This window comes from Erinaceus europaeus, chromosome 1 (genome assembly GCF_950295315.1).
Source record: "Erinaceus europaeus chromosome 1, mEriEur2.1, whole genome shotgun sequence".
NCBI classification, from domain to species: Eukaryota; Metazoa; Chordata; class Mammalia; order Eulipotyphla; family Erinaceidae; genus Erinaceus; species Erinaceus europaeus.
This window is the reverse complement of record NC_080162.1, coordinates 196,637,957-196,664,838: the sequence shown is the minus strand read 5'-3', so window position 1 is coordinate 196,664,838 and position 26,882 is coordinate 196,637,957. Positions and strand designations below refer to the sequence as shown.

Sequence of the window (26,882 nt, the reverse complement as noted above, 5' to 3'; positions counted from 1 at the left end):
CTCCGATGTAAATAGTAATAGTAAAGACAACTACTTTTAAGTAATATGGTGAGACATCAAGCCAAGTAGCAGAACTAGATCAGCCCTGACAACGAAGAGATACTTGCATAACAGAAACGCAGAAGAGTGACCTGCAAACCAGTTTGCAGCTGTAAAAGGAAGAGATGGCCAAGTTCTAATGTGTGAGGTAGGAAGGCTCACCAGGTAGAGTGGTAAGGTTGGCCATTTTACTTGTATCTCTCCTGTAAAATATGGTCTCTTTTTCTTTGAGTTAAAGAGATCCAAGTGTGGAAAGGCAAAGTAAAGGGGACCCAGAACTCCCTTTTCTTCAAAATACAGGAGTCCCATTGGACGTGTGTCTACAGTATCACAGATGGAGCCTTCAAATGACATGGATAGACCATTTCACAGCTGTTTCTATTAAGGAGGACTTCCCAAACATGTGGTTCTTTAATTAAAGTCACAAGAATCAATACATCACTCTAGTGTCAAAAACGCTTACATGCTGCACAGTTGAAAATGCTAAATCTATCTATTAAAATATTTATAGCTTTGGCACTTTCACTTTTCAGAATTTTACTTCCATTTGTTCTTCATTAAAAGCAATTCCCAAAACTGTTAGCAGCTGGCAAACCGGATTCCTAACATTTAATCTAATTGAGAACATTATACAACCCAAACTGAATAAGCAATTTAGTTGTCACGCAACATAAAATCCAAACACCTTTCTGATCAATGCCTTTACTTTGACAGTCTACTTTGAAGGAGACCGAATCATTCATTCATTCATTCATTCATTCATTCATTCATTCATTCATTCACTCATTTTCTAGTTAATTTTGGCAGAACTAAAGAGTCATACATGCATGATTTCACTGTTCAGATTTACTTTTTTTCATTCAGAGACAGAGAAAGGGGAGATGCAATAGTGCTGACACTTCCTCTGTTGACATAGCAGTACCCATATGGTGGGAGGACTAAGCATTTCCCCTGCAGGTGAAGACCCAGGCCTTGAACCCGGGTCCTTCCACATTGTAAAATGTGCACTAGTGCACTAGTCTGGGTACACTACCGCCAGAATAATAGTTTGTTTTTTTTTACATCAGAACCTATTTGAGGGCTGGAGAAATAACCCAGTAAGTAGGGCCCCTGCATTGTCATGCATGTGCTTCACAAGTGGTGAAGCAGGGTTGCAAATACCTCTGTCTCTCTCCCTTTTGAGATCCCCCTTCCCATCTCTATTCAATAAATAAATAAAGGTAATTTAAAAAAATTAAACAAAAAGAAAAGTATTATTCTCCAAGTCAACTAGTTTTATACACGGCATCATAAAAATCCCAAATAGTCAAGGCTGGGTGTTGTCTCAATCAGTTGAGTGCACGTTTCTATGCACAGGGACCTGGGATCAAGGCCCTGGATCCACCTGCAGGAGGGAGCTTCACCAGCAATGAAACCATGCTGTAGATGCCTCTCTTTCTCTCTCCCTACATCCTCTTCCTTGTTTATCTCTACCATACAGATAAATAACTAAAAGGTTTAAGATACCAAATATCTAGTGTTTACTATTATTTTTTAAATAAGAGACATGAGTATTTGGGTGAGATCATATATTCCATTGTAAGGGTCAACATAGATTCAAACACTGGTTTTGCAAATTGTCAACTCTGTGATCACAGGCAGAGATGTGATATCTCAGGACAATATTCCAGATGTGATAATGGTGAATTGATCTATTTTATAAAATGTTGTAATGAGACACCATATTTAATATAAGCCTATTATCAATATTAAATTATGTAACAGATGTTATTTCATGTATCACATGGTCATTTCATGAATATATTTTAAATGAAGAAAAATAATGGTTATCATATGTATGACTATTCACTTATACTTAACTAGGTCCATGGAGTATATTATATTACGTTACTCATAATTTGACCTCACCTGAGGGAGTTTGGCTATATTCTATGCATTGTCTTTTTAATTTTTTAAATTATCTTTATGTACTTAGTGGATAGAGGTGGTCAGAAATCAAGAGGGGAGGGAGAAATATAGAGGAAGAGAGGCAGAGACACATGCCGGGCTGGCTAGCTTCGCGAGCGGGAGACAGATGACCAGAGACTCATGGCTGAGCTGTACACAACATCTCTTTATTCATGCGGAACGCAGCACAATCTAAGCCATCTAAAACTAAACTCAACTAAACTAACTATCCTGTCCTTATATATACTTGCCAAGTAGGGTGTAGACAGGATATGACGTAGAGAGGGTAGAACAAAAAGAGATTGGTGAAAATCAAGGTGTGACAAGGAGAGGGGCAGAGCAGGCAAGAATTCTACCACTGAACCACCAATGTGCTGGAGGGAGGGTGGTGTTTAGTTAACAGTAGTTATGTAAATAGAATACAGTGTTAAGCAGGGGAGATTAAACCAAATGAAACAGAAGGGGTTTTTAGAAGCAGAATTAGAAGCATACCAACAGACACACACTTGCAACATTGCTTCACCACTCCCAAAGCTTTCCCCCTGCAGATGAGAACCAGGAGCTCAAACTTGAGTCCTTGCACATTGTAACATGTGCACTCAAGCACATGCACCACCAGCTGGCCCCGTATGCACTGTTTTTAATTTCATGTGGCTCTATTTTGTTTTATCTATCCCTTATTCATTTATGATTTGGCTTTCTCATTTAGCTGTAATATCTTTTCAGAGGAGTATTGCACCATGTCTATAATCAAACAGTAAGAAAAGTTTACTTGTACATTGTTATTTGTAGACTTAATTAACAATGGGGTGGATGCAAGAAGTTTAAAGGAAATAGACTAGGAAGCTATAGAAGAAAGAGGAGCGAGCTCCATGGAACTAGACCCTACACAACAGGCGGTATGAACAGACGCTGCAAAGAACAGGAAATTTTGATGAATACAAGCGCCTCAGCAGCCTGAAGTAACGTGGCTATGTGTCTGCACTACATCTGAGTCACAGTGATGCCATGTGTTTTCAAGAGTGCCTGATGGGAGCCTCCCCGTTTTACAGACCAAAAACTGGCTAGTTTTTTGTTTCTCCTTGTCCTGAATTTAATTCCTCTAATATCTGCTTGCTCTGTTCCAGAAACCAGTCACACATGCCTACACCTATACTCTATGTCTTCACCTTACCAGATGACCAAGAGGTTATTTCATGCTACTATCTCTCCAGCAACAAAGATCGTAGTAAATGAGTTTTTATTCACTTGAGAGGGTTCTGTCACTTTGATTCAAATGATACTTTTACCAATACCTCTATAGCATGTGATGAAACTATTTTAAGAAGAGTTCTGGCTGTTTTTGACCCTAGTTATAGATATCAATCAGGAATGAAAGTATGTTAGAATTAGGCAAAATGTAAATATATAAAATGTTTAGAATGGTGTCTAAGTCGCCAATATATTGATGAATCAAGAAATATTTACTGCATATTACTTCTGAGATAGGAACTAAATACATAGCTGTAAGAAAATACAAAATATTACTGGTATACAGTTTATTTAAATAGAAAGAAAAAATAAAAGTAGAAATAGGAATGAAATCAAAAGAAGACAAATTCCAGGGAAACTTTTCCATTTAGAAATTTCTCATTTCTATATTAAAAAATATCTTCAGAAGATTAGCAAGGTTATTAAAGGTTGACATTATTTAACCTCTACTACTTCATAATAAATATAACTGAAAGATATTAGTCAGTGAAAATTAAGTGTTTATGAAAACATATTATAATCTAGATTACTTTCAAATATGGGAACAATGACACTTAGTTGGAAAACAAAAGCTGCTGAATCCAATTTGATCTAGTTTCTGAATTAACCAGAATTTTTGTACGCACATGGTAAAGTATATAGCAACAAAATTCTTCTATTACTTCTATCCTAAAACAATAATGGGAAGTAAAAAGAGAAAATGAAAATATGACAAGAAAGTCACCGTTAGTTCAGTATTTCCACATACAAGTTATATGAATATTTTAATCATGAGAATAACCTGTTCTGTTGTATTCTTAGTGAAACCCACACAAGAGGGAAATTATTTCCAAATTGTGGAAAGGTGGTTTATAATTTTATTTCAAATATCAGAAGTCTCATAATTGGAAACATCCATGGATATTAGTGGAGTCAGAAATCATGCTTGAAAATAGTTATTGCTGGGGGTCAGGCGGTAGCCCAGTGGGTTAAGCACACATGGTGCAAAGTGCAAGGACTGGAGGAAAGATCTGGGTTTGAGCCCCCAGCTCCGCATCTGCAGGGGAGTCACTTCACAACTTCACAGGTGGTGAAGCAGGTCTTCAGGTGTCTATCTTTCTCTCCCCCTCTCTGTCTTCCCTTCTCTCTCCATTTCTCTCTGTCTTATCCAACAACAATGACATAAATAACAACAATAATAATAACCACAACGATGGTAAAATAACCAGGGTAACAAAAGGGAAAAAATGGTCTCCAGGAGCAGTGGATTCGTGGTGCAGGCATCAAGCCCCAGCAATAACCCTGGAGGCAAATAAATAAATAAATAAATAAATAAAAGAAACAAAGAAAATACTCATTGCTGTGTACTACACAGAGCAGTTGCTCAGTACATCTTCCCATCCTTTTTCTTCCTGGCTATAGATGTCTTATTTCCTTCCGTGCACTATAGTCACTAAACCTACATGCCAGAGACTCTGTTGAATTCTTTACACCTCCAAACACATAAAAACACAGATGTACACACAACACAATAGAATGTGTTCCCATCAGGCTAAGCAGCATAACCAAAGCACTGTTTACTCAACACAAGCAATAAGCCTTTGAGAAAATTAGATCAGATAGAACTGTAAAATAAAACCCTTTCTAAATTCCCAACAATAAACAGGAGTTGAGATGGCTTTAACACATTACAGGTGATGGTAAATATTCCGTGCTTATCCAATATGCATTGGCTAGGTAAACCGCATCAGTAACCAAACCACTCAACACGACTGATTTGGTTTCCATGGAGACAGGAAGTAATATCACACTGCTGTTCTCTGAGGCATCTTTTAGTCTTCCAATATTTGAAAAGTGATTTTTCAAGATGACAGAAATGGTCAAATATATTCAGTTATGCATAACATTGGAGACAGAAGGTATGGCAGTTGGATTGTTCCTTTGGTTCTGCTCATTGCTCGTAGAGAAAGAGGAGGGCACTGGTGGGGAAAGCAAGCTGTTATTTGAGGGGAAAGTTCACTAAATCCAGCTTTCCTACAGTTTCCACAATTACAGGACAAGCCTGGACTTTGTCCCTACCAGCTTTCTCATATGGACTTGATTTCTCTCTTTTAAAATTTATTTTATTTTATGTATTTATTATTGGATACAGACAGAAAAACATTGAGATGGAGGGAGAGATAGAGAAAGAGAGAAACAGATGTCTGTAGAGCTCTACTTCACCACTTGTGAAGCTTTCCCCGTGCAGATGGGAATCAAGGGTGTGAACCTGGGTCTTGTCATGTGTGTGCTTAACCAGGCACACCACTGCGTGGCCCTAGGAACTTGATTTCTCTCCTTCAGTCATTTTAAAAAATTACACAAAAGACAAGTGAGTATGAAGAGGCGTAATAAATTTGGGAAGCACAAACATATATATAAATAAATCATATAGCCAATCTCAGAAAATATTTGAGATGAAATGGAGAAAAAATAGAAATAGTAATTTAAAGTACCAGTTAGTCAAAACCAGAAAATCAATTATCCTTGAGTTTTCTCCCCTTCACCAAATAATACTTTTGTTTATAATTGAAGTATATTTTGAAATCTCATTTTCTAAGATACATCAGCTGAGTTTGGCTGTAGCAATCAAATTCTGCTGCAAGACTCCTTGGTCACTCTTCAGTATTTTGCATAATCAGATGAAGTAAGTTAATTTAATAAGTCTTTTGGGTTTCATGTCTGGTTATCTAGTAATTTAAAAGATATCATGTTAACCATATAAAATCGACTCTATCCTCTTTATTTTTTTATTATCTTCATTTATTTATTGGATAAAGATAGCCAGAAAAGGAGAGAGAGAGAGAGAGAGAGAGAGAGAGAGAGAGAGAGGGAGAGGGAGAGGGAGAGGGAGAGAGAGAAAAGAGAACCCTGTAGCACTGTTTCACCACTCATAAAGTTTTCCATAAAGATGGGGACTGGGGGCTTGAACCTGGGCCCTTGAGCACTGTAACAGGTGTGTTCAACTAGGTGTGTCACCACCCAGCCCCTAGTTTCTAAGAATATTAGTCACCACCCCTGTGCCCTAATTCTTATTAACATAACCTTGATTAGATTATTGCAGAGCATTTTCTTCTGCTCCTTACTCTAGCTTTCTGCAAAACAGACAGACATGCACCAATGATAAAGAGTAGAAACCAGTATAACAACTATAATAGATGATTTATGTCATACACTGAACTATTTACTATATTAAATAATTTGCTTCTTAAAAATCAGATTTACTCACTATCATGCAAAAGAGAAAAGTATAGCACCCCTCTGACACCTGTGATGCTGGAGACTGATTCTGTTAAATCCATGTTCTATTCATTACACCCTCTCCAGGACCATGGTTTCTAAATCACTTCTCACTCCAAACCAGTGAATATCCTGTAATAGCAATGTCTGTTCTATCTTGAATTTTTGTTTAGAGAGAGTAAGTAACTTGCTGAAACACACACAAACACACACCTGCACACAAACACATGCACACACACATGCACACACACACATGCACACACACATGCACACACATGCAGACACACACATGCACACATACCTGCACACACACACATGCACACACACCTGCACACACACACACACACGCACACACACTTCACAGGAAGTGGAAGAGCCACACAGAAATTGCAAAGTTCTGAAAGGATTCCCCGTTTCTTTCTAGCCTAGAGTTGTTTGTTTTTTCATTTATTACCAAAGTACTGCTCATCTCTAATTAATAGTTGTGCCAGGAATTGCAAGTGGGACCTCAGAGCCTCAGGCAAGAATGTCTTTTTGCATATTCATTATGTTGTCACCCCAGTCCCTGTTGTTTCTTTAGATTTACATCACTCAAATCCAGGTGTAATGTCACTCTGATCAGCATCTGAGGATACCTGGGAAACCCTGAAAGGTCATGCTGCATTCAGTGGTGAATGCAAAGCAAATTTCCTCCATATTAAGTCTGTTTGGAGACACAGAAATGAGATTGACTAGGTCTGTATGACAGAATGCTGCTTGAGAGCTAGTGCCTTGAAGTCCCTCTGCATTTGTTTCCTCACAATAGCAGTTAGACTAACAGGGGCTGGGAGATGGCATGTGTGGTAGAAAATACGTATTTCAGTGCACAAGGACCCAGTTTCAACTCCGGCCCCCATCTGCTGGGGGGAAGCTTCATGAGCCATGAAGCAGTGTTGCATGTGTGTGTCTCTCTCCCTTCCTCCCTCCATCTGTCCCTTCCTTGTTCCCAATTCTAGTCCCTCTGTCCCTTCATTTTTTCTTGTTTATCTCCAAAAGTAAATAAATAGATAATTTAAAGTTAGATTATAACAGCCTATCAAATAACATTTTCTGGGTTTTGTTACCAAGGTTATCAGTGGGGCTTCATGATTTTATATGCTCTAGGCAGAATCCTCCACCCCAAGCCTCTTTATTTTTAGATAGGATGGCACAGAGGGAGGGAGAGGGAGAGGGAGAGGGAGAGGGAGAGGGAGAGGGAGAGAGAGAAATATTAACTAGGAAGACAGAAAGCTGGCCCAAGATGTGAGGCAGAGTAGGTAAAGTGTTCTATTCTCACACATGAGTTTCTGAGTGCTATTCTTGACAATGCATATACCAGAGTGATGCTCTGGTCCTCTCATACTCAAAAATAAATGATTGAATCTTTAAAAAGAAAAAGAAGGGAGGACCATAGAGAAAGAAACATAATACGACACTGTTCCAATGATTATGAAGCTGCTTCTATGCAGGTCCTCCCATGCAGTGACCAGGGGCTTTCATATGAGTCCTTGTGAATAGTTAAGTGTGTCCTCTACTGGGTTAGTCACTTAACTCTGCCCCTACAGTGTTCTGATCTTACCTTTGTCATTCTTTATGTCAGGCATGGAATGTCAACCCTTCAGCATCATTACTTGTGTGAGACCTTTCCTTTTATAGGATTCTCTAATTCCATTCCAGATGGTTCACTTCCTAACAAAGTTCCAAAACCTAAATATAGACCATGTCCCATGATATAGTTTACATGTATCCATAAATTGGGACAAAATATATACATGAAGCAAAATTGCACAATAGTCTGCAGTGTAAAGTTCATAATGAAATAGAGTCTACTTAGACTTAGAGACCCTCCTCACCTACTTCCTATTACACTTCCCTCACTCACTCCAAAGCTAACCTTCTCAATGCAAGGAGTGTAAAAGCTGAATAAGGGCAAGAGACTGGCATACTTTAACAATAACTCTTTAGTCACTATCAGGCCACCCCATCAACTGGGGCCCCAGTCAGGGAGTCCAGAGATTCCCAAACAGACATGATGGGCCTAGACCTTGAATAAATCCCTCTCCCCAATGTTACCAGTCATCTCTATCAGGAATAGCAAAACAGACCCCTTTGTGGGCCCCATAACACCTAGTCCTCAACTTGGATCAACAAAGGTAGAGAATGTTCCATCCTCCAAATGGAGGTTGGGCAACATACTCTATGCTCCACCTGAGGAAGATGAGTCCTGAAATTGGGGAAGCTTGGAACGCTCCTACTCATGACCGCAGAATGTGAGCTCAGATCTACAGGGATGCAGAGGTCACATAGGCTGCTTAGCTGAATATGGGCCCCAGATCACATCAAATCATTGGGGTTAACAGTCAACAATATTTATATACCTTTCCCATATTTGGGAGCAACTCTCTTCCCTGACCCAGCTTTCTGGTCCTTTTTCCAGCCATGACATCATCTCCCCAGACAATAACTTGGATCCACCTACCCTATCAGGTTTCAGGCTCAGGGAAAAACATAATAGTATAGTCATGGGCACTTTGGAATATAACTAAAATAGACATACTAGCTATCTACAAAATGGAGGACCCCCCAACTCTTCATCTGCACTATTCCAGCCTTTAGGTTCATGATTAGCCAACAATTTGTTTGGCTTTGTGTGTTAACTCTCTTTACAGCCACCAGGTCCCAGATGCTACTACCATGATGCCAACCAGACTTCCCTGGACAATCTCCCTAATATGTCCTGTTCCCTGAAGCCCTACCCTACTAGGGAAAGAGAGAGACAGGTTGGGAGTATGGATCGACCTCTGAATGCCCATGATCAGTAGAGAAATTGAGAGAGGAGGAGAAGATAGAGAGGGAGAAAGACAGACACCTGCAGACCTGCTTCACCTCTTGTAAAGTGATCCCTTTGCAGGTGGGTAGTTGGGGTCTCAAACTGGGGTCCTTGCATTTTGTAGTGTGTGCTCTTAATCCGGCATGTCATCGTCTAGCCTCTATTTATTTTTAATGAAAGGACAGTACAGAGAGAAACCAGGACACTGCTCAACTCTGGCTTATGGTGGTGGTGAGGACTGAACCTGGGCCTTCAGAGGCTCAGCCATGAAAATCTGTTACAGAACCATTATGCTGTCTCCTCAGCCTGTTTTTTTTCTCGTTTTTTTTTGTGTGTGTGTGTGTGTTCTTTATGTACTTTAGTTACTAGTCCTTTTCCTAATGTATGACATGTAAATATTTTCTTGCATTTAGTAGTGATAAAAAAACTGTTTCTGGTCTCTTTTATGTGCTTTTAAATATATATTTTTTAATTTTATGCCTCCATATCTCCCCCTATAAACTACATCACATCTATATGTGGCTGGGCAGTGGTGCTTCCAAGGTTTGACCAGTGTTCAAACCCTTGTTTCCCACATGTCAGAAGTTCACTTCATGAGCAGTGAAGCAGGTCTTCAGGAGTATATCTTTCTCTCCCTCTTTGTTAACCCATCTTCTCTTAATTTCTATCCTATATAATAAAAAATAGGAGGCTGGAAATGGCCACTGGGAGTGGTGGATTTGTTGTACTGTTATTGAGCCCTACCAATAACACTGGCAGCAAGAAAAAGAAAGAGAGAGAAAGAAAAAGAGAAGGAAAGAAAGAAAGAAAGAAAGAAAGAAAGAAAGAATGAATGAATGAATGGAGGGATGGAGGGAGGAAAGCCAACTTGAAGTTCCCTGGGTCCATAAGTAGGAGAGTTGTGGCATCCATTCAATTTTTACCCTAGTCACTATCATTTCATTAAAGAAGTTCTCCTGGGTTCTGTGTCTCAAAGTGTCTCTATGTCTGTGTGTGTGTGCATGTACTCTTAATGCTAATATTAATGTCAGTGTGTGATATAACAAAATACATTTTCCAACTTGACCTGTCTCTAAATATCTGCACAAACTGTTGTTGTTGTCATGTCAGAAAGACAGCCAAATCTTTTCTGGGATCTCCTGTTTCTCCTAACACCTCATTAAGCACAGCCACACGTATCACAAACATACTGCTAATATTCTATTTTCTAATCTCTCCCCAGGGAAGTAATGATTTTTTCTTTTCCTCCAGAGAAGATCTGTCAGTGCGAGGAGACATGTTTGACTGTTACAAGTCAGTATGTGATGTTACTGGCCTCTAGGGGCAGAGGTCATACAGGTGGTGCTAAGCATGCTGAAAAAAGCAAGGCTATCTCCACAGTAAAAAATACTCTACTCAAATTTCAGTAATGTCATGCTTAAAAAAATCCCATTCAAGACATACAGCTCAGAAGGCCCATGCCCTCTTTTCCTAAGTGACAACTTACCAAAGGGCCCAGCACTTTCTAAGATAGGTCCCTATTTTGATAGAAAAATCCCTCAGTATCACCTTCCTAAATTCTAAGGTCAATGCCATCATTTTAATTTATTTGTCCCAGGGGTGGCAGTCATGCCTACATGACTCCACCATTTCCAGCAGGCTTTCCTCCTCCTCCTTCCCCTCCTCCACTTCTTCTTTTTAGACACAGTGAGAAACACAGATAACAAGAAAGAGAAATGGAGAAAGGGACTGCGTGCTGGCACACTCAGCTGAGCAAATTTGTTACAATGCACAAGGACGCAGAATTGAGACCCCCCCAGACCAGACCCCACCTTCAGTGGGGAAGCTTATGGAATAGTGAAGCAGTGTTACAGCTGTCTCTTTCTCTATCTCCCCTTCCATCCCAGTTCTTCTGTCTCTATTCAATAAATGAATAAATAAATAAATAAACAAAATAAAGGAAGAGAGAGGTAGAGAAAGACCAAAAAGGAGAGGGACCTCCAGCACTGCTCCTCCATTTATGAAGCTTCTCTGCTGCAGATGGGAGTTGGGGGCTTAAATCAGGGTCTTCCTGGATGATCATGTGCAAGGTACAAGGTCTACCTGGAGAGTCACAACCTTACCCATGAATATTTTTATAGCTGGTCCACTGAAGGACACCTCTCTCTCCCCCCCTCTCTCTGTCTGTCTCTGTCTCTCTCTCTGTCTCTCTCCCCTATCTTCCCCCCTCTTTCTCCCATCCCCCCCTCATTCATTGCAGGGTTATTATCACTGGGGCTCAGTGCCAAAATTATGAATCCACCACTTTCAGTGGCTGTGTTTTCCTTTCTTCCTAATTTTTTTATTAGATAGGACAGAGAGAAATTGAGAGAGGACAGGGAGATAACAAGAGGGAGAGAAAAACACCTGCAGACCTGTTTCATCACTGGTGAAACAGACCCTCTGCAGGTGAACCTATTAATGACAGCTTCTGTATCAAATAATCCCTAAATCCTGTTCACTCTACATTTGGAAAAAAAAAAACAAAAGGTTTCTGCAGAAGTCTAATGTGGTTTGTGGATCTTCTACTCGGTTTATCTACACACAGTAGTCCCTCCAGATCCCAGTCATTTTCTTTGGCATCACTGCTATTATAGGAGTGTGACTTCTGGGTTTACCATTGGAAGGGAAGAAAGACAAAAAGATCAGCCAGATATTCTAAGGGTAAGAAGAATAAGAGCTTTATGATATATTTGCTTCTGTGTTACTGAACATACTGGGCTATGTGGTCTAGACCTAACTATATGTCTGTTTGAGAAAAGTAGCTTTCAGATCTGTGCCTCAGACAAAAGGAGTCGAGATAGGAGCATCTCTGTCTCCCAACCCAAGTCCAATGTTATAATCAGCAAATCTGACTGATCGGTATGTTCTCTGCCAGAATTCCTCATCAGTGTCACTGGCAAGAATCAACTCTAGAATTGAAATGTTGACTCCACCAACAATATTTGTTCCACAGAGAAAAGGCCTTCCCATGACGTTCATATATACACTGGAGAATTCTTATTTATTTAAGTAGCAAGGGAGAATGAATAACCAGTGTTCTAGGCAATTCAAGTTACGAGACCCTCCTTACTCAGTAAGAGCTGGGTAAAAGATTTTGATCCACATAAATCTACTTATAAGGCTATGTTTGGGGTGGGGGGAGCAGCATAATGGTTATGCAAAAAGACTTCCATTGTTGAGGCTTCAAAGTCTCAGGTTCAGTCTCCCACACCACATTATAAGCCAGAGCTTAGCAGTGCTCTCATAAAAGTAAATAAATGGTGTAGTACTTATGTAATATGTCTTTGATACATGAAGCACTTATGGTCCCAGGTTCAATGCCCAGCACTAACATAAGGTGCTCTGGTCTGTCTCTTTCTTTTTCTCTCTTTTTAATTTTTTATTATACTTATGTATTTATTTGATAGAAACAGCCAGAAATTGAGAGAAACAGGGAGACAGAGAGGGAGAGAGACTGAGAAACACCTACTTTCCTGTTTCACCACTTGTGAAGCTTCCCCCCTGCAGATGTGGACTGTGGGTTTGAATCCAGGTGCTTCTGCACTGTAACTTGTAATCAATGAGGTGGTACCACACCTGGCCCCTCTTTCCCCACTTGTGAAGCTTTCCCTCTGTAGGTGGCCACTGAGGACCTGAACCTGGGTTCCTATGCATTGTAATGTGAGTGCTCAACCAGGTGCATCTCCACCTGGCTCTTCAGATACCAACACTTTGGTCATCTTCAGGCAACATTTCTGGACATTGTCATTTAAGTCTCTCCTATTAATTTGTATTTTCAGATAATATGTCATGAAATCCACAAAGAAAATATACACAGATAAGTGACAAAGAAATCTGTACACTCTCAGCTCACTCACTCCTGGGTTCCTAGTAACTTTTCTGTCTTAAAAAAAAAAAAAAAAAAAAACTTAGCAGGTTTGTCATGTCTGCATCCTCAAGGGGACAAGTCTAGCAAGTCTGGTTCACACAGGGATGAGAAGATAAAATGCCCTTGGTGTGATTTTATGATGAGTCTACAGATAAATTAGCTTTCCCTTATGAAATACTTCAAGGGAAACGAAGAGACTCATTAAATAATGTTTCCATTTAGAGAATGTAGCCAAAGCATGCCCAAACACAAATGTAGGACAAAACAATGTTATGTTATGTTGGAATAGTCACAACTAGTTTCACAGAAAAAGTAACCATTGAATTGGGTTTTAAAGTTTATATAGAATCTCTTTGGGTGGAAGTGGTAGGAAAGGAAACGATCACAGAGGATCTTCTTAGCAGAGAGAAGAACACTCGTTTCTTTCTTTGAAACACTCACTTAAAAAACTGTAAATGACCACAAGGCCGAAAGACAGCTCACGTCATGACATGTACACTAGCATGTGTGAAGTCCTGGGTTTAAGGCCTTCCCTGGCATGGGAGCATCATAACACTAAAGGAAGCTCCGCAGATGGAGGACTGGTGCTCTCTCACTTCCCTCCTTTCTATCTCTGTTCCTTTCTGTATAAACACACAACACATACACACACACAAACACACAGATACACACATGCACACATGATGTGTGTGTGTATCTATACATATATCTTTTTTTCTAATTGCCTCCAGGGTTATCTCTGGGGCTCAGTGCCAGCCCTACAAATCCACTGCTTCTGGCAGCCATTATTAATTTTTTAGTAGGACAGAGAGAAGTTGAGAGAGGAGAGAGAGAGAGAAAGAGAGAAAGCTAGACACCTGTAGAACTGTGTTCCCCCTACAGGTAGGGAGCTAGCGGCTCAAACCCAGATCCTTGCTCCTGTCCTTGCACTTCATACTATGTGCACTTAGCCAAGTATGCCACCACCCAACCCCCTATACATATATCTAAAATAAAAAGCACTGCAAAAATAGTAAATGACTAAATAAGTCACATACACAAAAAAAAATAGAGGGTTTCAACCATTCACACTAAAGTGCGACTCAATGTCACCAATTCCCCTTCCTGGAAAGCTAGTTCAGAGTCAAACCACTATTGTCCTTAACACACAACTACAGTTTTCACTTAACCTGTAAATTATCTCTGCTCCATGACAACTGCAGGTCCAAAATCCATTTGACTCTCGATTTCACTCAATTCCCCTCTGCTTTACCAAGAACAGCATTTTCCTTTTTTCTTGGACAACTGTAATAGCCTCTAACACCTCCTTGCCCCATGTGGAAGAGTGGTTGCCCCTTGCAACCACTCTTCTACATGACAAGAAGAGTACTAATTAATCATATTGTGCCAATAGTCTATTTACAATCATTGTGTGTTTTAAATGATTAAACGTAGTTTACAGAGTTCCAAATGTCAATGGTGACTCAGCCCGATGTCTGTCTACTATGCTTTCCACGTCCCAGCCTTTTCCCAGATGCTACTCTTCCTTTCTGCTCCACAATTGACCATTCATTCATTTGAACTCAAATTAGTGATCCTCCAGTATGAAGAGTGTTTCCCGATTCCACTCAGGTTTGGAAAAACTGACCTTCCTATGCGCGTAACAACCATACTCTGCTAGCCAACTTGATCACAAAAGCAACTCAAACAGGCCTTTTATAAAAGCAGGACAGGGCAGGTTGGTGTTGCAGTTTGTAGAGCATACAGGTGACCATGAATAATGGCTCCCCAGTTCCAGCTCCTGGTCCCCTCCTGTAGGAAGCTTCACAAGTAGTGAAGGGCTGCAGGTGTCTCTCCTTGCTCTCTCTTTTTCTCTCCCCCCTCTCTCTCTCTCTCTCTCTCTCTCAATTTTCATCAAAGAAAAATTTTTAAAAGAGAAAGAAAAGACTGCCAGAATCTAGTGATAACCGTCATGGCAAAAAAAAAAAAAAAGTGAATATAAATATATATGATAAATAATGCAGGTATTTATGTATGCATTGATGACATATATGATAATTTTTAATCCCATTTTTCTAAATGTTTTTATTATTTATTTTCCCTTTTGTTGCCCTTGTTGTTTTATTGTTGTTGTAGTTATTATTGCTGTTGTTATTGTTGTTGGATAAGACAGAGACAAATGGAGAGAGGAGGGAAAGGCAGAGAGGAGGAGAGAAAGATAAGACACTTGCAGAAATGCTTCAGCACCTGTGAAGTGACTCCCCTGCAGGTGGGGAGCCAGGGGCTCGAACTGCGATCCTTATGCATGTCCTGACTCCCAAATACAATAATTTTTTTAAAAGAATATGTGTATATTATAAGATATATGTGATGAATAAAAGCACCAAAGAAAGGTTATTCTTTCTGAGAGATGGGCCAGATGGTTTTTGATGATCCCCTAGGAATGTCTAGCTTAGGAAGTCAGTCGTTCCTGTCAAATGATAAATCAAAAGTGAGAATTCCCCTGCATTTCCTACAAGGTGAATAACCTGCTTTAGGTCTTTTCCTCAGCTAAGCTTCCCCACAACCCCCCCCCGAACACACAAACACACTCACACACACACACACACTCACACACACACACTCACACACACACACACTCACACACACTCTTACACACACACACTCACACACACGCACACACACACTCACACACACACTCACACACACACACTCACACACACTCACACACACACACATACACTCACACTCACACTCATGCACACACTCACACACACACTCACACTCACACACTCACACTCACACACACTCACACACACACACACTCACACACACACTCACACACACACACACACTCACACACACACACTCACTCACACACACTCACACACACACTCACACACACACTCACACACTCACTCACACACTCACATACACACACACACACACTCACACACTCACACACACACTCACACACACACTCACACACACGCACACACACACTCACACACACACACTCACACACACACTCACACACTCACACACACACTCACACACTCACACACACACACACACTCACACACACACACACGCACACACACACACACACACAAACACACTTGAGTCCTCCTCTCCTACCCGATAGCAGAAATACATTGCTTTAGGAGATTAATAGCTCCCATAAATTAAATTTTTCAATATTATTTTTATGACTAAATCACTAATTTCTGCCTGGGAAATGTTATGCATGTACAAACTATTGTATTGACTGTTGAATATAAAACATTAATTCACCAATAAAGAAATTTTTTAAAAATCGCTCATAACCTGAGAGTCTTGGATGAGGCCAAGCTGTTCGCTACTGCTTCATTAATTTCACACTTGAGTGTCAAGAGTGATGACCATCTAAATGGGAGCACAAGGAAATTCCTGGACTCAGGGTTTCTAAGACAAAGATATAACAGTTTCTAAAGCATCCCCAACACTAACCGCTGGGTGCTAGGCACTGAGTGGGACCAGTACAGGAGAGGAGGGCATGAGCAGATAGAATAGAATTCAAAATGGAAGGCAGATGTCTGACAGAGGCTACCTGGGTTCATATCCAGATGCCTGGTCCCAGGCGATGAACTGTTGTTACCACGGTTTGAATTTCCTCAGCTTTGTAATGTGCATCTATTTGGGGAGCTGTGAGGATAAGCAATTTTAATATTCAGCAGAGTCTAACAAATATTAGTGCTGAATAGTTTTAGCAGATAAAATTATTTCATAAGGTAAATGTGATGTGAGGTCAGGTCCAAGTGGTGGCAGCACCTGGTTGAGTGCACACATGACCACGTGTAGGGACCTACATGCAATTCCCCAGGTCCCCACCTGCTCATGAGGGAGAATCCTCATGAGTGGTGAAGTCATGCTATCGGTGTTTATTCCCACACACTCTCCCCATCTCCCCCTTCTCTCTTGAGTTCTTTCTGTCTGTATCCAATAAATAGTAAATAAATAAATGCTGTTATATTAAAAAAAAGATTAAAAAAATGTAAACTGAGACATCATGATCTGACCTGTGGTGGGGAACAAAAAAGGAGAGAAAAGCCAACAAAACAGTTAACTTGTATGGTATGCTGGCTTTACCACCACCCATGAGGAAGCCTCAGTGCTGAGCTCTCTCGTCTCCACTCCCTTCATCTCCCTATAACACACACACACACACACACACACACACACACACACACACACACACCGAGCACTAAATCTCTGGCAATGGCAAAATAAATAAATTTGAAAAAAATGAAAGAAAAAAAAAAAAAAGGAAACAAGTCTTCCCCATACAAAGCAGATCTCGGACTGGAGTTGGTATATTGTGTCAAAGTAAAAAAAAAAAAAAAAACCTCTGGGGGTGGGGAACAGAGTTCAGGTCCTGGAACACGACGGCAGAGGAAGACCTAAGGGGATTAGACCGATATGTGGAAAACTGAAAAATGTTCCACATGTGCAAACTACTGGATTTTATTGTCGACCGCAAACTATTAATCTCCCCATGTCCAGGCCTTTTCCCTGATGCTGCTCTTCCTTTCTCCTCCACAAATGACCATTCATTCATTTGGACTCAAATTAGTGATCCTCCACAATGAAGAGTGTTTCCCGATTCCACTCAGGTTTGGAAAAACTGACCTTCCTATGTGCCAACTTGATCACAAAAGCAATTCAAAGAGGCATTTTATAAAAGCAGGACAGGGCAGGCCAGTGATGCAGTTTATATGTCATACAGGTGACCATGAATAATGGCTCCCCAATTCCAGCTCCTGGTCCCCTCCTGTAGGAAGGAAGCTTCACAAGTAGTGAAGTGTGGCAGGTGTCTCTCCTTGCTCTTTTTCTCTCCCTTTTCTGCAATCTGACTTAAAAGAAGAAAGTCTGTAGAGAGTAGCCTGCCAGTGACACATTCCTCTGCTTGGAAACCATCTTCTAAGACTACCCAAGGACGGAGACATTCTACTTTGGTAGCCAGCATGTTCTCCTTAGATATACTCATCTACCTACCTGAGCAGAACATAGTCTCCACATTATAGTGTCTGTGATCTCCACAGGCAAACAGAATAACACAGAGGGTTTGAGTGTTGGCTGTGGACAGGTCTGTAAAATGCCCAACAGACCACGTGCAAAAGCTTCTGTTCTCTTGCTTTCAGATGTTCTCTCAGATTGCACGGTTTCCAACACTAATTCATTCAGCAAAGGTAACCTGAGTCTGTGTACCACCCAGGCTCAGAGGCAAATAAATACAAAAATAAAAACAAACAGACAAAAAACAAACAAACAAAAAAACCCCACCATGTTCTGTATTGGCAGGAAAAAGGCCATGTTCCTCTTTGATTAACCATTAACCTAGTGGTGACTGACAAAAGAAGGGAAATGAAACCAGGGTAGCCAAACTGAAATTTTAGCTCAGTCCTTCCCCAACTCAGTGACTGCTGAGAAATGAGCTAGTCTGTTTCAGTTCCTTCACCTGTAAAAGGAAATAGAGAATTACAGTCTGGGGACTGACAGAGTCCATCTATAACAATGGCTTAACATAACTCTTTGGGACTAAGTATGTTGTTCTTATTTTTCTAATTGCCACCAGGATTATCACTGGGGCTCTGTGCCTGCCCAACAAATTCACTGCTCCTGGCTCCCTATTCTCCCTTACTTTTTTAGATAGGACTGAGAGAAATTGACAGGAGAGCAAATAGCTGTGCCACTATATTAGATAGATTTATATGCATTAATCATGGTGAGGTCTTGTGTGATACAGAAAATTCTAACAATGGGATTTTCAAAGTCAACCAAATTTCCAAATAACTCAGTTATAATAAGAACTATCTACTGCCTTCTTAAACCCTAAGACAGAAGGAAACCTCCTCATTCTCTAAAACAACAACAACAACAACAACAACAACACAATATTTATCCCAGTCCTAGAACCTCTGTGGTTTGGTTCATTTTTCAACAGGCTTCTCTCGACCCATGCCAATTGATACTGCATCTACTGATCTCAACCTAATCAATGCAATCAATACTTCTACATGTTGCACTTTGGACTATGTCTGCAATGTCAACTCTTCAGCTTCAGTACTCTGTTGAGACGGTGCCTTGTTCATAGGACTCTTTCATTTCGGGTAGTGCACTTCCTAATAAAGCCTCAGCACCTAGCTATAAACCAGGGCCCAAGAGACAGAGGCACGTGCACATGCATCCATAAGTTAGGGGAAAATATACACCTTAAAGCAAAAGTACAGGATAGTTTGCAGTGACCCAATAGTGCAGCAAGCAATTAGAAAGACCTAAAAAAGACAACATAAAGTACTTAACAAATAGTTTCTGCTTAGAGCTAGACACCCTCCTCACCTACTTCCTATTTCACTTATTTCACTTCCCTCAGTCACTCTAAGGCTACCCTTGTCAGACAAAGTAAGGACTACAAAATCTGGATCAGGGTAAGAGATCAGCATACTTTAATTATGGATCTTTTGCTTACAACCAGGCCATATCATCTCCTGGGCCCTAGTGAGGGAATCCTGGGATTCCCATATAGACATGATGGGTCTAGAACCCTAACAGATCCCTCTCTCCACTGTCACTAGTCATATCCATCAGGAACAACATAATGGACCCCTCTGTGGGGCCTCATAAAACCTTGCCCTCAGTGTGGATCAACAGTGGTAGGGAATGTCCGATTCTTGGAAGAGAGGTTGAGCCAAAAATTCTCTACCACTTAAGGAAGATGGGTCCGGCAATGAGTGCAGCCTAGAACATTCCTAGCTATGACCACAGAATTGGAGCTCAGGTATCCAGGGATGCAGAGGTTACACAGGCTCCTGCATTGAATATGGACTCCAGACCAAACTGATGGGGTTCATATTAATGGTATTTATATACTTTTCCCGGATTTGGGAGATACTCTGTTCCCCAATCCAGATTTCTAGTCTTGTTTCCAATCCTATACCATCACCACAGACAATACCTTTGGCCCACCTGCATGTCAGTTTTTGGGATCAGGCAAAAATTAGTAAAGTCATAGGTTCCTGGGAATATACCTAACATAGTCCTACTAACTTTTCCCAGAATGGAGACCTCAAATATCATCTGAAATATTCTTGCCTTTGGGTTGTAGCTTATTAAATGATTTGTTCTGCTTTGCATCTTAATGCTTTTTCAGACACCAAGTTGCAGATGCTACCATGATGCCAACCTGACTTCCCCAGGCAGACGAGCTCACCAATGTGTCCTGGAACCCCACCTTCCAAAACCCCTACCCTACTAGGGAAATGTAGAAACAGGCTGAGAGTATGGATCGACCTGCCAATTCCCATGTTCAGCAAGGAAGCAATTACAGAAGTCAGATCCTCCACCTTCTGCATCCCATAATGATCCTGGGTCTATGTTCCCAGAGAGATAAAGAATAGGAAAGCTTGCAGTGGAGGGGGTGGGATATAGAACTCTGGTGGTGGGAACTATATGGAATCATACCCCTCTTATTCTTATTCTTTATAAATAAACTTAAAAATGAAAAAAGAAAGAAAAAAGAAATTGACAGGAAATAGAAATGGAAAGAGAGATGTTTGCAGACCTGCTTCTTTGCTCAAGAAGCTTCATCCCTGCAGGTGGAGAGTGAAGGGTCCAGCCCGGTTCTTGTGCATAGCACACTGTGTGCACTAGCTGGTGTGTCGCTTCCCAGTCCTCCCCAGAATAGGTTTCCAAACATGTGATCTGCTGTGGTCAGCAACTATAAATAGAGGTGTGATTGTGTGTGTGTGTGTGTATGTGTTTGTGTGTTTGTGTGTGTATGTTTGTGTTTGTGTGTGTGTGTGCCTGTGTGTGTGTGTGTGTGTGTATGTTGTGTCCACACACATGTTCGGAAGTGTGCTTATTAGTTGCTTCTCTGGAGAATCTGCTTATACTAAATGCCCACATTTGCATAGAGCACATTAGATCAAAACAGTGTAGAAATGCCTGAAGGCTGCTTCCAGAAAGATCTCCTCCTGTTAAATGGGCACAGACCAGCCTTTGAGCCCACTCTCCAACTACCGGGGGTGATGGGGGTAGCTTCACAAGTGATGAAGCAGGTCTGCAGATAACTTTCTATTTCATTTTTTATCTCCCTGTTCCCTCTCAAATTCTCTCTGTTCTATCAAATAAAAAATAGAAAGAAAAAATAAAAAGAAAGAAAGAAAGATGATGGCCATCAGGGGCAGTGGGTTCCCAGTACAGGTATAAAGCCTCAATAACCCTGGTGGCAATACAAATTTAAACAAAGAAATGTATCCCTTTTTTTTTATCCTCCAGGATTATTGCTGGGGCTCAGTGCCTGCACTACAAATCACTGCTCCTGGAGGCCATTTTCCCCTTTTTGTTGTCCTTTTTGTAGTTGTTGCTGTTGTTATAGCAGCTGTTGTTGAAGAGTGACAGAGAGAAATGGATAGAGGAGGGGAAGACAGAGAGGAGGAGAGAAAGACAGATACCTGCAGCCCTGCTTCATCACTTGCGAAGCTACCCCACCTGTTGGTGGGGAGCTGGGGACGGGAACAAGGATCCTTATGCTGGCCCCTGCACTTTGCACCATATGTGCTTAACCTGCTGTGCTACTGCCCAGCCCCCAGAAATGTCTTCTTGAACCCCTTTTTTATACCATGGTAAACTGGGTTCAGTAAAGGCAAGCACCTGGCTCAAGCTCACACCACAGTGAGGTGCCAAAACTAAAAGCAGAAAATATCTAGGACCCTTCTTTCATTGTCCTATGCATGAGACCACACTGTGCTTCTGGAATAGCATTCAGTTTAATGACATGGATAAACTAAAAGGAAAAAAAAATACCAGTGCAGGATTTGACTGAGCACTTTCATGCCAGGCTCTAAGATCAAGGCTTTCACACGCTTATTTCATCTAATCTTCCAGAAGCCCTGTAAGGCAGGCATTAGTATCTCCTTTGACTTAGCTAGTCTAAGAGAGAAAATAACTCCTCTAGATTAAACATGCCAGCTTGGGAGTTGGGCAGTAGTGCAGCAGGTTAAGCACATGTGGCACGAAGTGCAAGGACCGGCGTAAGGATCCTGGTTCGAGCCCCTGGCTCCCCACCTGCAGGGGAGTTGCTTCACAGGTGGTAAAGCAGGTCTGCAGGTGTCTCTTTTTCTCCCCATCTTTGTCTTCCCTCCTCTCTCTATTTCTCTCTTTCCTGTCCAATGACAATGACATCAATAACAACAACAAGAACTACAACAAGAAAACAAGGGCAACAAAAGAGAACAAATAAATAAATAAATATTTTTAAAAAGATGCTGGCTTGTGATGTGGAGGGGATGCAAGTCCTTGCTCTGACTCTACAGGTCTAGCTGCTGCAGTGAGAAGGAACAGGCTGTTGCATGAGAGACTAGCTAATGTAAAGGAGACATGTCTTATCACACCAACCCTCACTGCCATGATTGTCCATTGTTGGAATGCTTCTACTTCTAAAAACCTCTTCTGTTTCATTTGGTTTAATCCCCCCTGCTTAACACTGCATTCTATTTACATAACCACTGTATTCTATTTACATAACCACTGTTAACAAGCACCACCCTCCCTCCAGGGCATTGGTGGTTCAGTGGTAGAATTCTTGCCTGCTCCTTCCCCTCTCCTTGTCACACCCTGATTTTCACCAGTCACTTTTCTCTCCACCCTCTCTACGTCACATCCTGTTCACACCCTACTTGGAAAGTATATATAAGGACAGCATTGTTTGTTTTAGTTTAATTTTTAGTTTTAGTTTAGCTTAGCCTAGCTTGGCATAGATTGCGCTGCGTCCTGCATGAATAAAGAGATACTGCGTACAACCCAGCCATGAGTCCCTGGTCGTCTGTCTCCAGTCAGTGAAACTCAGCCTGACAGTCCATGCCTGTCAGTTCATTTTGCCATGAAACTACAGTTTCTGCAAATATCTCTGCAGAGAGAGGCTCATTTTGAAGACAACACTTGTTCTCAAATCCCTCCAGCTGATGCTGTAATCTGTGTGGATTCTGCTGATATTTGCTAATGCACTGGGTTTCTGAGGGATTTGGATACACAGCTCCCGGGAGAAGGGAGGGGGGATGGGGATTTTATTCTCTTCTTGGGAGGCCTTGCCTGCTGTGGAGGCATAGGATGAGTGAGTCGCTCTGAGCCTGCATCCTTGGATGAAACCCAAATGGAAAATGCACTGGAAAAAAATCAGGTCCTTAAAATAACCCATTGAGTTTAGCTCTGTGAGTAAGTTCAATGCTTTTTTTTTTTAACCACAAATAAGCTTCTTTATCTGACTCTGGTCAAAGACTGGGATGTCTTCTTTGACACACATATCCAAAAATAGCCAAAAAGTGGTGTGTGTGTGTGTGTGTGTGTGTGTGTGTGTGTGTGTATGTGGTCACTATACAATAGCATGTCACTTATATGAGTCTATTTCTGAACTGTTTTTCTCTCTTTTTTTCTTCTCCTTCTTCTTCTTTTTCCTCTTCTTCTCCTCCTTCTCCCTTTTCTTCTCTTTCTTTATAACATATTAACTCCTAAACTCCTCAAAAACATAAACATTATCTCCTACTAAATCTGAAGAAGCCATGCCATAGTTTCCCACAGTTTCTCAGAGGAGTTTCTCAGAGGACATGACAGTAAACCTGATCATCTAATTCTGTATCTGCTTATTGTCAACAATGGCAGTTCTAGTCAAAAGGAAAAATAAACCACGGCTTTGATCCAATATTGACATTTATATGACAAATGAAACTCTTTAGATTCTTAAAAGTCTAATAATCAATTAATTAAGTCATACATTTATATAAAAATGGGGTTGACGTTTATACAAGAGACTTTGATACTTGAAGCTCAGAGATCTCAGGTTAAAACCCTAGCTATACCTAAAGTCAAATCTAGGTAGCATACAGAGAGAGAGAGAGAGAGAGAGAAGTACAGCAGTAATGAACAAGACAATTCTGCCTGATGTACTAGTTGCCCCATGTTCAATTCCTGGCACCCCATATGCCAGGTCCAGGTAATGCTCTGATCTCTCTCTCTTTCACTCTTTCTCCATTTCTCTCCCTCTTTCTCTCTCTTTCTTTTGAATATAAGTGATACTTAAAAAATAATATAAAATAAAACAAAATGAGAGGTTTGAAGTTCTGTCATTGAGAGTTCACCAACTAATTCCACTTGGCCTTAAAGTCTGCTTGTTCTTTAGCATGGACCCTAGTCCTAAATAAGGTATTAAGCCTTTCAGGGGGCCTTGGCAACTTGTAACAGCTTCTCCCATAAAGACATGTGACACAGCAGTTGGGGCCAGATGGAGACATAGAATATCTTCAAATGGAACACTTAAGAAAAGCAGGTAGTACATAGAAAATATGCACAAACATTCGATTTGCAAGTCTTGGAGCTGCTTTGTTTATAGGCATTACCTCTGAGGAAGTTGGTTTGCAGTATCCAGCTCCAAAGACCAGGTTTTCCAGAGAGAGACTAGACTGATCTGATCCTGAGTCTGGGCCAACTTTACCAAGCCAGGAGCCTCTTCTTGGACGAGTAAAACTAAATGAAAAGAATGGAAAAGAAGGTTGTTAAGAAAGTAATGGTGACATTGATTCTGCTGAGTTGGGGGCTAATAGTGTAACCCTATGAAATAAATCACTTTGAAAGAGTAGTAGTTCATGCTCTAGATAACTTGGGACAGGACATTTTGCTGTGTCATTACATTACATTACATAACATTACAAGGTGATGTAACTAGTATGTGAGCTTGGAGGCAAGGATGACACATATCCCACCACATATACAAAGATATGTCCTTAGATGCCAATAATTCCCTGCTGAGGGAAACTGAGGTAAAACCCAAAGGAGGATGTGGGATAGATCCTGAAAAATATATCATCTGAGTTATGCTTTCACTCTTTAGGTAGCACAGATTCTATTGGCACAGTCTGAAGTGAGCTCCTTTTTATAAAAATGAAAGAAGAGGGGCTGTGTGGTGGCATATCTGGTTAAGCGCTTGTATTACAATGCACAAGGACCCAGGTTTGAGTCCCTGGTCCCCAGCTGCAGAGGGAAAGCATTATGAGTGGTGAAGCAGGGCTGTAGGTGTCTCTCTCCCTCTCTATCACCCCCTTCCCTCTTGATTTCTGGCTGTCTCTATCCAATAAATAAAGATAATTAAAAAAATGAAATGAGAATCATTTATTTCTTATGAGAGAATGAGACAGAGACCAATATCCTGTTCAACTATAGCATGGTAGGGCTGGGCACTGAACTTGGGACTCTTGGGGACCTCAGGCATGAAAATCTGATATATTACTACTTATATTATTTCCCCCAGCCCAAAGACAACTTCTTAAATTTCTGTCATTCATTGAAGGCTCCATTGTTCTGAATAAAGAAAATATCTCCTATTCCATGTCCAACACAAGAATCTAATGGGATGATGAATACTATCCACTATTATAATCAAATGAGCACTCAATATATTAATGCAAGTTGGCAAAATGGTACACATGGTCCATTACTATACAACTCAACTGTCCAGCTCTGACTCATCAGAAAGATCAATGACATGGTGTGGTTGCAGGTAATGATATCAGGAGTGAAGGATGTTATGAAAATATGTTTGATTGGGAGTCGGGCTGTAGCGCAGCGGGTTAAGCGCAGGTGGTGCAAAGCACAAGGACCGGCATAAGGATCCCGGTTCGAACCCTGGCTCCCCACCTGCAGGGGAGTCGCTTCACAAGCAGTGAAGCAGGTCTGCAGGTGTCTATCTTTCTCTCCTCCTCTCTGTCTTCCCCTTCTCTCTCCATTTCTCTCTGTACTATCCAACAATGACAACAACAATAATAACTACAACAATAAAACAACAAGGGCAACAAAAGGGAATAAATAAATAAATATTAAAAAAAGAAAATATGTGTGATTATTTGAAGTTTGCTCATTTGAATTTAATAATTATCTCCTTTCTTTTTTATTTATGTATATTAATATATCAGTGAAGTCTACTTATATTCCCCCTTTCTTTTAGATTATTTTAGACATAATGGTTGACTGTCATGTCATATTACGAATACTATTTCTTTAAAGAGTTTATTTATTAATGAGAAAGATAGGAGGAGAAAGAGAAAGAACCAGACATCACTCGGGTATATACGCTGCCAGGGATTGGACTCAGGTTTTCATTGCTTCTCATTGGCTTGAGAGTCCAATGCTTTATCCACTGTGCCATCTCTTCGGCCATGTGAATATTATTTTTTAAATTTTATTTAAGAAAGGATTAATTAACAAAACCATAAGGTAGGAGGGGTACCATCCCACACAGTTCCCACCACCTGATCTCCTTATCCCATCCCCTTCCCTGATAGCTTTCCTATTCTTTATCCCTCTGAGAGTATGGACCCAAGGTCACTGTGGGATGCAGAAGGTAGAAGGCTTGGTTTCTGTACTTGCTTCCGTGCTGAACATGGGCGCTGACAGGTTGATCTGACTACTACCAGCCTGTCTCTCTCTTTCCCTAGTAGGGTGGGGCTCTGGGGAAGCAGAGCTCCAGGACACATTGGTGGGGTCATCTGTTCAGGGAAGTCTGGTTGGTATCATGCTAGCATCTGGAAACTAGTGGCTGAAAAGAGAGTTAGCATACAAAGCAAAATGAATTGTTGAACAATCATG

General features: G+C 40.8%; 1 protein-coding gene across 4 annotated transcripts in view; it reads right to left on the bottom strand.

Moving 5' to 3' along the window:
* Positions 1–26,882, bottom strand: part of FAM135B (family with sequence similarity 135 member B) — a 348,640-nt gene that overhangs the window by 68,382 nt on the left and 253,376 nt on the right. For all 4 annotated transcript variants that reach the window (XM_060201007.1, XM_060201008.1, XM_060201011.1 and 1 more), the window contains one exon: positions 24,641–24,767. In XM_060201007.1, the coding sequence (XP_060056990.1) occupies positions 24,641–24,767 (127 nt within the window). The remainder of the gene's footprint in view (positions 1–24,640; positions 24,768–26,882) is intronic.